Below are 14183 nucleotides of genomic sequence, written 5' to 3' on the forward strand. Positions count from 1 at the left end.
TTCGCGCATTAAAAAATCGCGTGGCACGAGGTTTTAAAGACGAATATTCTTTGGACTGATTAGTTGTAAATTATTTTCTATGTAGGGAAGAAGTGTAAAACGCTCCTCTAATACAGAGGCGTTGGCCGGTTCTGCTACAATGGTATTGCTCAATTCAATCTGCTGTCCTCAATCCTATAGAAAACCGTTGGACACATATAAAAAAATGTAGAATGGTACACCCAATGGAACTGTGAGCATAAGATAGTCAGACTTTTTAATTTAATTTTGTCGAATATTTTTTTAGGTTGGTATGACTGTCAGTGACATTTGTGCTAAATGTCACATCAAAATAATGTCAGTGACAAAATGTCACATCAAAATAATCATTAGTGTTTAGTATTGGCCTTCGTGTATAATGTTTTGTCGCGAACAAGTGTTGATTGGTATAAATTTTTCAAAGAGCATCGAGAACGCTTTGAAGATGAAACACGACCAGGACGGTCATCAACATCAACTGAAGATCAACACGTCGATAAAATAAAGGAATTGGTGCTGGAAAATCGACGATTAACAGGTCAGAGATCTTACTGGCATCGTTGGAATAACGGCAGGATCAAAGAAAACCATTTTGAAAGATCATTTGGGACTAAGAAAAAAGTGAAACCACGATTGGTTCCAAAATCACGAAATTTTTTCGAAAAACAACGTCGTGTTAACGTCTGTGACACAATGCTTTCCGACTACCTGTATGCCATGAAATAACCGATGTCGCTTTGGAAGTTCGAGCGGCCTCAGTTCTTGCATTAGCTGTATTTTGTACGCTTTGAACTTGAGATCTCGACATAAAATACGCCAAGTCGTTCCATAATTTGGTGCGAATTGCTGCGAACGGCGCCGATCCATGTTCTTGCACACTCTCAGCTACGGCTGCTATTTTTATTTTCTGCACCGCGTGCTAGACGTGGACTATTCGGTCGAATATTATCCAATAATTAATTTTGGGCCTCAAGATGGGTGATGCTGTTGCGAATAGTCCACTTAGTAGACCGATTATGTTGACCATAAGTTGAGCAAAACGCTCGAAACACTTTTTTTTACAAAACGTGAATAAAGTTGTATGTTTTGTAAACGTTGTTCAGACGAAGTACCAAAGAATACTGAACAAAAGTAACATGACAGCTCGACACGACTCACGTGATATACTCTAAAAAGGCTTTTGAAAAAAAGTACCTCTACTTAGATCAACCGTTATCTTTTTATACCTTCTTTTGCTATTAGAAATGCACCTGTGAAGGGTATTATAGCTTCCGAAAATAAAGTGTTTTCTTTTTATTAAGTAATTATGTATTCGTTTGAATAATTTTTCTAGTTTCTTTGTCCGGTTTGTTTAATAAATTTTCTAAAGATTCATTTAATAAGTCGTTGGTATGCCCTTAAAATCAAAGGTTTTGTTTAAAAATTGTTTTGTGGGGTCTGTTATGTGGGCATTCGCCTTCCCCTACTGAATGGTAGTTTTTCGTTTGATCTCTCGCCATAAACTTGAAAGAGTTGAACTATGACTTAGAGATTTTTAAATTTGAGCTTAAAGCACAAATTGAGCCCTATAGTAGTGGAATTCAGCGCAGTAGGCGGATTTTGTTTTGTTCTAAGCAAAATTGTAAATCTTCAAACACACAAGTTTCATACTCCGATTTTTGTTCAATTTCCCAGACGGGATAGGTTTACATAAAAATCGATTTAGCTATGTGAAACAACGTTAAATTTATGTCATTATTTTGTATTGAAATTGTGTAAGCTAACTTGGATGTGAAGCGGAAGCATTTGAAAAATTATCCACCATACCATATTCTTCTACAGGCAGCGCTAAAATAACAGCGGCTTTTTAATATACCGAAATGTTGAACTTTGAAATGGCGCTCTGTGCACGAAATAATTTTGTATGAGCGTAATCTTATGGTTCCTTCAATTTTCTTCTTTTTCTTCTTTAAGATTAAGTAATAAAATAATGCATTATGAATGTGAAAATGTTTATGCGATGATCTCAGCATAATTTACAACATTTTAATACAAAAATGTGCACAAATACATACAGAGCACGCAAGGATAACAAAAACAAAAAACGTTTCCTTCCACTTTCACATTAAAGTTTTAAAGCTGCATGAATCAGAAAACACACATATATATATATATACATAATATATTATGTTCAAAATAAATTATTAGAATAAAAATAAAATTGAAAAGAAAAGAAAATAGACATACCTTAATCAATTGAATTTTCATTAGCGCTCATTTGCTTTATACTTGGAAATCATAACACTCCAACGCTCATTTACCGATATGAAAATTAAAAATATAAATAAAATTAAAGTAAAAACTCTTTACTTGGAATGTGTATTTATTTAACGCAAAACAGATTAAGTAATTAATTTAAATATAAAATAAATATTTAGTGATAAACAAAATATTATATTAAATAACTTGGACTTTTAAATAAAGTAGTATGAGAAACAAATGTTTAATCTAAAAAATATTAAAGTTGAAATAAAATATATACTGCAATAATATATATATGAAATCCGTTTATTGGCAGGACTGTTCATTTATGGTAACTAATTTTAGAAATTTACTTATTCTGTGATCAAGAAAACCGTTAACATTTATGTTGCCTATCAACATTTCAAAATTTGTGATTTACTGGTTCTTAAATCCAAATAGTACTGTGTGTAATAAGGTGACATTTGCATTTAAACTGCGCGCGTCGAAGGATTTGGAGAATTATTTTTTTTTTTAGATTGGTAGTACTGTCAGTCACATTTATGTCAAATTTCATGTCAAAATATTCATTATTGTTTGAGACACGTGTCGTTTTGTGAGCTGCTAAAAGTGAGTTTTTCGTTTTTTGCGATGTCGAAATTTGTTGAGCAAAGAATTTGCATTAAATTTTGTTTACGGAATCAATTTTCTGCTGCGGATACGTTGAGGATGGTGCAGAAAGCCTTTGGTGATGAGGCTATGTCTAAAAAAAAATGTTTACAAGTGGTATGGTGAGTTCCAAGCCGGCCGTGAACGTGTCGAAGACGAAGAGCGTTCAGGGCGACCATCAACCTCAACCGACGAAGCTCACGTTCAACAAATCAAAGGTTTGGTGTTGAAAAACCGTCGATTAACAATTAGAGACCTTGCTGATGAAGTTGGCATATCGAAAGGCTCAGCCAATACCATTTTGAAGGATGTTTTGGGCCTCAAGCGCGTCAAATCTCGACTGGTACCGAAAACATTGAATTTTTTGGAAAAAAGGCGTCGCGTTGAAGTGTGTGAAACGATGCTTTCCGACTACCAGGGTGTCATGAAACGCATTATAACTGGCGATGAGACTTGGATCTAAGCTTACGACCCCGAAACAACCGATCAATCGAGCGAATATCGTGCCAAAAGAGAGCCGAGACCAAAAAAATCGCGCCAAAGTCGCTCAAAAATCAAGGTCATATTGACTGTTTTCTTCGATTATCGTGGTGTTGTGCATTATGAATTCCTTCCAACCGGTCAAACAGTCAACAAGGAATATTATTTGAACGTTATGCGTCGTTTGCGTAACGCTATCCGCCCAAAAAGACCGGAATTGTGGAAAGAAAATTCTTGGTTTTTACACCACAATAATGCACCATCCCATACTGCCCTCGTAATTCGTGATCATTTCGCCAAAAACTCAACCCATATCGTTCCGCAACCACCGTATTCACCTGATCTGGCGCCGTGCGACTTCTGGCTGTTCACCAAGCTCAAAAGACCGCTTCGGGGACACCGTTTTTATACGATAGAGGAGATTCAAGCCGCAGCGAAGACGGAACTGTAGGCCATCCCGGAAAGTGACTACAACCAGTGTTTCGAAGATTGGAAAATCCGTTGGCATAAGTGCATTGCATCGGGAGGGGATTACTTTGAAGGGGATGAAATTGATTTGGAAGAATAAATAAAGAATTTTCAAAATAAATACAATGTCACCTTATTTTTTGGGCACAGTAGTTGATTTTTTCAGAAGATGAGATTGATATTAGAAAAATGTACTTTGAGAAAGATATGGGAAAGTTCCAAGCTACTTTTCAGTTCAAATGTGTACCCTAATAAAGCGGAACAGCTGATCTTAGTTCGAAAATTCGAAATTACTTTGACCTTATTTACTTCATTGTTGGAGACTCTGATAGTGAAGTTCTAGAAATATTTTATAATGGTATGAAAGATCTAATTTATATAACTTACCAAAAAGCTATACGACTTACATTGAAAAAGAAAAATAAATCAACTTTTGGATCATAACAATGAAAGATTTAATGACATTATAATGGTATAATACTGAGCATTCTCGGCGCTTTATACAATTTTAGGCACACTTTGCCTTGATGAATAGCAATACATAAACATGTACATAAAGTAGCGGCCAGGGAAATGCTACCAATAAATATAAACTTTTTATAAAATAATATTGTTATAACTGATGATATTCACGAATAAAACTAAAATACCCCAATTTCATCTTCCCTCACTTAGTGGTACAACAATTTCTCTGTTCCGACAGCAATATATCTACTGGTTTCGAAAATTGAACTGGAAAATAAATATTCAAGCGAATTAAAGAGTAAAGCTACCAAACATTAATGCCAGGAATGTAGGAAGGCTTTAAGCTCACTAGCAGGTCAACTTCAATTGTTCAGAAATACGGTTCCCGGTCGCAGAAACATTTTCGGCACAGAAAAAGCAGACGAGTTCGCCAAGGAGCCTCTCTATATAAATTCGAGGCAGAAATGATAGAGTGCTTGTTGAGAACGATTAGGAAACTAAATGCAAGAAGCAAAGCAGATAAGCTCAAAATATGACAAGACAAAAATTAAAGACTCATTAACCAGGTACAGGAAAAGTACATATACAGGCTTACAGTTACCATAACGAGACAGGTAATTTGCAGAACATGCGTTAAAAATGAGAATGTCTTCTAGCCAAATTTGTCGCAGCAAACTCGAAGGATATAAATAAACGGTTCTACACTTCTACCGTGAGTGCGCAGCTCTATCCCGAACTGTCTCTAGAAAATCATAACGGATATAAGTGGTTTCATTGAGGGCACCACATGATTTGAACGCAATGTTGAAACAAGATAGTAACATTTAAAAGTCTTACGTTACGTTGGTCAAAGTGCCGTCCGTAGGGGCGGCACTCTTACCTACCTACTTGGTGAAAATAAGTATCAAATCAGAATGTCATGATGAGTGTGGAAGAAGCGTACAGAGGATGCAATAAACTCAGACTAGATTATTAGAGCAAAAATGTGGTTTGAAGCATGAGACATAAAACTAGCTACTGAAAAAACCGAGCTGATATTGTTAGCAAAAAAACATATTCCGATTATAGTAGATATGAGGACTATAACAGAGACTCTAAAAACACAAACGATTATCAGTTACTGTAAGCTTTGACACCAGGCTTATCTACTGGGCATAAGTTCATAATTCGATATTTAAGATATATAAAAATATCACCCTAAAAATATTTTTCAAATTCAAATTAATTTCGAAATTATAGCCGTTTTAGTGTCGTGGCAATTGGACTGGTTTAACAGAAGACGAATTTTCAAAAATTCTTTTCTCGAAACTACTTTTTTTGATGTGGTGACATGATATCTTTAGTTCAACTTATCTGATTCCTTTGATCTTTGATAAAAATCTTTGTTATACACCTCTTTATCTCTGCATCTCAAAAAATGGAGTAAATTTTTTTTCAAGTCGATGCCATTTTCTGAATTTGTTTTTCTTTAGCAAAGGCCAACCCGTTAGCGACGTCTTTAAAAACTGGATGGTAAAAATGTTTTTAACTTTTCCTCATAGTTCGAAAAATGTATAAAATATAGATGTCTAGACCAGAAAACCCCATTGAGGAAGAATAAAAGACGTCCAACGACTTACCAGTATTCGAAAGAAAGAAAATGTGGAATGTTGAGGAAACAAGGAACAAGGAAAGAATGAATGAAAGCTTTGGAGCGATGGCGTGCTCGTTGGGAGCAGGGAGGTCATATCACATGTACATTAAAAATATAAAAGAGTAGTTCAGCGGGAATATTCTTCAAAGCCGTCATGTATAGACAACGACGCAGTGAGGACGACGCTGATCACACGTTTTTCAAATGCAACAGGGCGAAATAGACTGCACACTTTGGTCGGCCCCCTCAATGCGGACAACTTTCAGGCTTCAAAATTAGAAAAACTGGAAGAACGTGAAAAATTAGATTGAAAATGTTGTACGGTTAAAAAATCGAGAACTGGTTGCAGGTAATGAAGGTAAGTCTCAAGCCGCGAGATATGGTACGCCAGTCAGAAGAAATGTGGAAGCATACCATTGCTGTGACAACATACAAGGTCTGTCGCAAAAGAAACATAACTTTTTAAATATAACTGTTTCTAGTGACGCCACCTATTAGTGGGTATATGAAATAAAAAGTTTGATCTCTTGTTGACATTTCGTAAAAATTTTAAGACAATTGGATAACTACAATCGATGTTATCGATCAAAAAGTGACAGCAGCTTGATGACCGATAACCAAGGTCGTAAAATACATTTTGAACAAAGAGCAAATATTAAATTTTGTTTTAAACTTGGGAAAACGTTTACTGAAACATTTCAAATGATGAAAAAAGTTTATGGTGATCAGTGCCTATCCCGCAGTAATGTGCATGAGTGGTTTAAGCGATTCCAAGAAGGTCGTGAGGACCTCTGTGACGATCAGAAGTCGGTCGTCTTCAGAAGTCAAAAATAAAGACAATGCTGATTTGTTTTTACGATTCCGAGGGTATTGTACACCGAGAGTTCGTCCCACCTGGCCAAACGATTAATGCTGTGTTTTACCTTGGTGTTATGAAGCGTCTTTTGTCACGCATTCGTCGTGCTCGACCACAATACCGTGAGACAGGGTCCTGGCGCCTGTTGCACGATAATGCGCCGTGTCATCGGTCGACGCTTGTCACTGATTTTTTGACAAAAAACTCCATACTAACCATTAATCACTCAACCTACTCACCTGATCTGGCACCCTGTGATTTTTACCTATTTGGAAAACTTCATTTGCCCATGAAAGGACACTGGTTTCAGGACATTTCAGCTATCCAAAAGGCGACGAACGATATTCTCAAGAGCATTCCGAAAAATGACCTTGAACACTCATTTGAAATGCTAATTGACCGGGCTAAACGCTGTATCGAAGCACAAGGAAACTACTTTGAATAAAAAAATATAACTTTTGAAAAATATTAATTTTTTGTTGTTTTTTTTAACAGTCCTGCTTCTTTTGCGACAGACCTTGTATGATGACGCGAAAGGCATTTTTCGATTTCTCATTTGGAAGAAATATAAAAAAAATTAGCTAATGGTAACTTTGATTTGACCACTACTGTGTACACGATAGAGGAACAGTTTAGAAAAAAGCAATTATTAAGCTTTAAACAATATCAGTCCTACTATTATTTTATTTTTTTAGAAAATGATTTCATTGTGACGACTTTTGAAAAATACACACAAAAAGTAAATGATAGTAGTAATAATAATATAATTTTAATAATAATAATAAAAATTTAAATAAATATAAAATTAAAATAGGATTTATAGCCATCACACTTCAACTCATCAACTTCTAAGCAAAAGCATAGTTAGCTATACTTAGTAACTAGTACAGTAATTTAACAAAGTACGAATCATGATGAGAAAATTTAGACTTGCGTGAGTGAGACACAATGAACCGTAAATTTACTGAAACATTTAATAAATATGTATATTAAATAGAAAATTAAATAAAAAAATTTCAACTTACTTTGTAATTTCTATTTTTTCTAGGCTTTTTACGCTACATAGATTTAAATTTTTAATCATTATATTTTATTGTTGTTGTACAAATAATAATGAAGAAGAATTTATTAATAAAATACGGGATAAATTAATAATATTTTATTAAATATACACAAATATGTGTTTTTAGCTAAAGTAAATAAATTCGTAAGAAAATTAATACACGCTCATTTTTGATAATTTACGATACTTAGAAGATATGCATATGTTTAGATTAATTCTAGCATGCCGTTCTCTGTACCAAGCCTCTCAGTTATATAATACCCAGCAGACGACTAGAGAAAACATTATATATGTATAAAGTAATTATTTCACTAAGTTCTCAGCTTAACGGTAAATCAAAACAAGTTCAATTTCATTTACCAAATCGGAAATCTAAGCTAAAAAGCGCTACATATCTTTAACAAATTATACAAAAATAATATTAAAGTGAAATCATGTAAATTAATATAATTCTTATCTTGCTTCGAAGCATATTCGAATTGTTGTTGGCAAATTAGAGCGAGCGATGCGTGATATTTCTTCAACATACCTTCATGATTTTGCACTGAGCGACACCGGTTACAGTTAATGGCACACCCTGTGCCGTCTCGACATTCTCGCACATGGGATTGAGTGTCATCACCTCGAGCGACAGGCGTTGCACGTCTGTCACCAGCCACCAGGCCCATGCCCAACCACCGACAATAGTGCGCTTTTTGGTGGAACCACAGCAACCACCTGCGGGGAGAAAATTTGTTAGTATAGCAATTGTATTTTGTTATCGATAAATTATAATAAATTTGGAAAACTTAACTAACTTAAATATAACTTAAATATTCAAAGTTAATGATTTCAAGCAACTCGATATGCATTGCTAAATGTGTACATATATATACAAGGAGATTTCCAAAGTAAACAGGGCTTAAAAAATTGTTATATGTTTGTTATATGGTGGCTAGATTAAGCTGTCGCCATTTTTATTCATTTTAAGCACAAAAATACACTGTTACCAGTAAAACACGCTCTCTCATTTTCATTGAGATAACTCACATATTGGCCAATATATGTACATATGTGGTATAAAGTTACCTGAAATTTCGAAAATCGTTGTATTAGGTGTATCATAGTAATCAAAAGTAGCTTGTCTAGTTTCAAAGTTTTCAACGTAACTTACCGTTCGAAATTTTCTTGAAATGAGAATAGAGGTGGCGTGATTTTAGATAAAACGCTGATGGCATTACAGCTGTTTTAGAAACATCTCTCTGTTTCTTACTACGTCCAGGGGCACGGCCAAGAATTATTGGTACCGAAATGGAGAGAAAAATCCAAAGTGAAATAGATAAGCCACGGATATTTTGAGCTAAAGAATTGTGTTACGTTTCCTAGAATTTATAAATAAAAATATACTTTAACAGCCAGCAAGAAAATATGCAGAAAATAGCCTGCATTGCCAGCTTGAATTATACTTCCAAGTATAATTTGTATGCTCCATTGCAAATAAAAGGTTTGGCACCTGTAAAAGTGCGTACAATACAATGTGCTTTCCAAAGTAAACAGGGCTTAAGAAAAACAGAACAAATGGTTTTTTCGGCAAAATCAATTTATTTTATTCAAAATAGTCGCCTTCTGCTTCAATACAGCTTTTTGCACGGTCCAAACGCATGTCGAACGAGTTTTTCAGTTTTTTGGCCGATATGGCCGCCAGTATGCCGGTGCAAGCCTTATGAATGGCCTCTACGTCTGCATAACGCTTTCCTTTCACAAATGCATTATTCCGAAAAGGAAAAATTCGCACAGTGCCATATAAGGTGAACACGGGGAGTGGTTAATGGTTAAAATGTGATTTTTGGTCAAATAATCGGTCACATGATGTCCTTCGAATGTTGGATTTTGAGCAATTTTTGGTCGCCAGTCAATTTGTGCGGAACAAACCGTGCACACACCTTTCGTAAGCCCAAATGTTCGGTCAAAATGCAATAAATCGATGTTTTGGAGATGTTCAATTCCATTTCCATGAATTTCAATGATGATTTTGGCTGATTTTTGATGAATTCACGCACAGTTTCGATGAAATTTCCGGTGATCACGGATTTTGTTTGGCCCACATGCTGATCGTCATTTATGTCTTCACGACCACTTTGAAAACGTTGAAACCCTTTATTTTCGAAGCTCATTTTTGTACCGAGAACACAAACATACTGACACTTAAAACGCAATAACTTCACTTGCAATCAATGAAATGTCATGAAATTCTCACTGGACAATCGATAAGAAGCAGATTCTAACGCACCAGTCGACTATAGATGGCGCCACCAGGGTGCGCTAGATTTAAAAAGTCCTGTTTACTTTCGAAAGCACCTTATAAATTAGAAATTTACTCACTCAACAAGAAAGTACTCATCGGAAAAAATTAATCGATAAATATGACAACTTATGGTTTTTTTTCCAATAAACAAATACAGTAGACGCTCACAAATTAGAACTCTCAGAAATTAGAACATCCAGAAATTAGAATCAGAGTTTGTAATGCATTGGACGCTCTGAAATTAGAACTTGAAGTTCTAATTTCTGAGCGATTTTTTTTTTTTTAATTTTAAACACAAGGGAATTCCCATTTTTTGTTGCATTGAACGCCCTGAAATTAGAACTTGAGGTTCTAATTTCTGAGAGTTTATTTTTTTTTTATTTTTAACACAAGGGAATTCCCATTCATGGTTTTTATTTCACTGAACAAAGGTAAAATAGAAAGGGGAATCCCCAAGTTATATATTTAATTCCTTTTTAGTTTTTGTTTTGCCATATTTTTGGCGTTTTTGTCATTCCTATGTGAAATTTGATACACGTGGACATATTTTGCTAGACTCTACCGAAAACTAAAAATAACTTACTAAAAATGTCAAATATGCGTAAAAAAACCACTTTATCTTTAGAAACCAAAGTAAAGATATTGGAAAAGCTGGACAAAGGAGTTCAAGGGAATCGTCTAGCGCTAGATTTCAATGTGAGCAAATCTGCCATCAGCTATATCAAGTCAAATAGATCATCTACATATATTAAATGCTGTTTCCAACACTTATCAAGAAGCATCAAATAAAACTGCGCATAGTGCCGAATATCCGAAAATGGAAAGTCGTCTTTATGAGTGGTTTTTAAAACAACGCGAAAGGAAGTGTACATTGACAGGAACAATATTAAAGAAAAAAGCTAAACAAATTTTTGGTGAAGAATACCCCGATAAAAATAAAAATGCATTCCGAGCAAGCGATGGAAAGTTTACTAAATTTAAAAAGCGACACGGCATTCGTTTTTTAAAAATTGGTGGCGAGATTCTTTCTAGTGATATTGCCTCGATCACTTCATTTACTCACAGATTCCATGCAAAAGTCACTGAGATGGAGTTAAAGGAGTCGCAATTATATAATGTGGACGAAACCGGATTACTTTATCGTTGCCTACCAGATAAAACATATGCCTCTGCTTGTGAAAAAAGTGCGCCTGGATACAAAATTCAAAAAGAACGAATTTCAATTTTACTTGATTCAAATGCTGATAGCTCTCACAAATTAGTGCCCTTAGTTATTGGAAAAGCCAAAAATCCCAGGAGCTTCAAAGGTTTTAATAATCCACTTCATTACAACTTTTCCAAAAGTGATTGGATGACGTCTCGGATCTTTCATGATTGGTTTCACAAGATATTTATTAATGGAGTAAGAGAAAATAATTTTGCTTTTAATTTCTTCAATTTTAAAATATTTTTCTGTTTACAGGTCATCCAGTTTTCTCAAAAAAATAACTTGCCTCCGAAGGCTCTTTTGCTTATTGATAACGGCTCAGCGCATGCACCAATTGAGCACCTTCAGAGCAAAGAAGGCAACATAGTTGCATATTTCTTGCCGCCAAATGTGACAGCAGCTGTGCAACCAATGGATCAAAATCCCAAAAAGTTAACAAAACTTGTTTACAGAAGTAAGTTACTTGCTGAAATAATAGCTGAAGGTGGTGCACTGAATAGTCTGTTGAAATCCCATTCCATCCGAAAGGCAATAATATTTCTGAAACAAGCTTGGGATGAGATAGCGCAAACAGTGATGAGGAATTCTTGGTCAAAGTTGTTAAACAAAAATGAGGACTGCAATGAAGCTCTCCAAATAAATCAAACTCTTTTAGCATAAATTGATACAAACAGTTTCATGTGTATTGATGACATCGAGAAATGGAATGAAGATGAGTTTGAAGACGGAACTGGTTATGACCTAAGTAGCGGTGCTGAGTTTTCTGATAGCAGTGAAGATGACGTTGTTGATGACACATCAATTATTTCAAATGCTATAGCTATTGAAAGCGTTAACAATTTAATAAATTGGTGCAACAAAAGTGAATTGTCTTCCAGTAAGCACAAGGTCAATCTTTTAGCCCTCCGCAACGATATTGTTATATCGGATTTAAAGAAACAAAAAAACACAAACAAATATTACTTTTTATGTGTCAAACAAAAATTAATTTTGAACTGAGCCCTTATCCTGAATTTTTAATTAATTTCTGAAATTTTAAGTTGTTTTTTTTTTCATAATTGTTATGTAATGGACTGAATTGTTATGTCTTTAAATAAAATAAGAAAAAAATAAAAAAATGTTTTTATATAGTTTCTGGAAGTGGCTTGACTCTTAGTTTTATTATTTACGTTAAAAAAAAACCGTCCAGAAATTAGAACATTTCGGAAATTAGAACTACCCCAAAAACAAAGTGGTTCTAATTTCCGAGCGTCTACTATAATACAATGGACTCATAGGCTGTAGAAACTGTAATTTGTTATAGACAAAGTAGTTGAAAATTATTCATTGATGGCAAATTTATTCTCCCGAGGAGAAAGTACTCATAGAAAAACATTTATAATAAAAATGGAAAAATTGACGAAAAATTAATCGATAAATATGCCAATTTATCGTTTTTTCAAACATAGATTACGAAATTAATCAATAGACCCGGATTTATCTATTATTTTTGAAATGCTGTTGATTATTGAATTTATTATGTAGTTATTATCATATATTACATATCAATTTTCTAATCCTTCAACAAGTACGATATTATAGTTTCAATCACACATTAAATTTAGTACATTTTTTATTACAATACGTACGTATAATAAGAGAGAAATGCCGCTATTTTGGGTGAAACTCAAGTTCAAAAGGCTCAAACAACATCGACAATCTTTTGAAGCTCTTTTTAAAGCATAAAATCGGCTCTAACCACGCCTACTTATCACATTTCACACGAAATGCTTATGATCAGGATAATTCTAATATGGAACTATTTTGCTGTCTTTAGTTACAATTAATACGAGGTCTGCAGTTTGCTTGACTATATCGAAAAAAATATCATTAATTTTAAAAAATTATTAATCGACTTAATTTTAAATTGATTACTATTATGTACTCATTAATTTTATCGGTTATCATACTTCATCATATTTAACTAAAATGTTTTTTTCATAACCCATCAGTGTTCCCACTGCCGTTAGTTGTGTTATCTTAAATTTTAATATTTATCATTTACAAATCGCAAATGAGAATTGATCGATAATTTTTAATTCGCTTACTTCGATTATGTGATCTCGAATTAATTTTATCGGTTATATCGGATAATCCATTCATCAGCCGAAATCGTTTAACTAAAATTAAAGTAAGATATCTGTGATTTACCTCACTATATCGAAAATAATTCGCTATATATGGCTGTGATTAATAGTTTTCTAACATTTTTTATGAAGTGTTTTGTACCTAACATTTTTTACAGACTATCTAAGTAATAAACTAACAAACAAGTCTCTCTTTTGAACTTATGTAAGTCGTTGTAATTTTCGAAATAATTAAGAAATATTTATTTGGCAACGAAAAGGTTCTGTAAAAGCAATCAACTCAGAGTAACCAGTATTTCTTCAAGTTGCGAAATAGAAAATTTCATTTAAGCAGAGCACAATTCGATTGAGAGCGTATGACAGTCACTCAGCACAAATGCGAGCCACTTGTGGACACTGATAAAATTTTTCAACTATCGACACTTGACAATTGTAAACCAAATGTCATGATCAAGCAGACGTTCAACAATAATGGACAATGAAAACAGAAATGGATATGAAAGAACGTGATTATGATTGATGGAGAAAGCGATGAAAAACGCAAAACCAAATTTGTGGCTCTTCGCACACGACCTGCAAACATACTATACGTGCGCGCCACCACGTCGGGTGGCGCTCGTTATTTATGCATAGAAAAATAGTAAATTGTGAAAGATCTGATATGAAGGCAAAAGTGTTGAAATTCATAACGGAG

The 14183-nt window shown here is 34.2% G+C and overlaps 1 protein-coding gene across 5 annotated transcripts in view; it reads right to left on the bottom strand.

Moving 5' to 3' along the window:
• Positions 1-14183, bottom strand: part of LOC126759436 (flotillin-2) — a 418004-nt gene that overhangs the window by 46716 nt on the left and 357105 nt on the right. For 2 of the 5 annotated variants that reach the window (XM_050474237.1, XM_050474236.1), the window contains exons 3-4: positions 8402-8589; positions 7835-7867 (exon numbers count right to left, since the gene is read on the bottom strand). In XM_050474237.1, the coding sequence (XP_050330194.1) occupies positions 7835-7867; positions 8402-8589 (221 nt within the window). Of the gene's footprint in view, positions 1-2244; positions 2354-7834; positions 7868-8401; positions 8590-14183 lie in introns of those variants that run through there. The other 3 variants (XM_050474239.1, XM_050474238.1, XM_050474240.1) reach the window with 2 other exon arrangements.

The sequence above is a fragment of the Bactrocera neohumeralis genome, chromosome 5 (assembly GCF_024586455.1).
Source record: "Bactrocera neohumeralis isolate Rockhampton chromosome 5, APGP_CSIRO_Bneo_wtdbg2-racon-allhic-juicebox.fasta_v2, whole genome shotgun sequence".
NCBI classification, from domain to species: Eukaryota; Metazoa; Arthropoda; class Insecta; order Diptera; family Tephritidae; genus Bactrocera; species Bactrocera neohumeralis.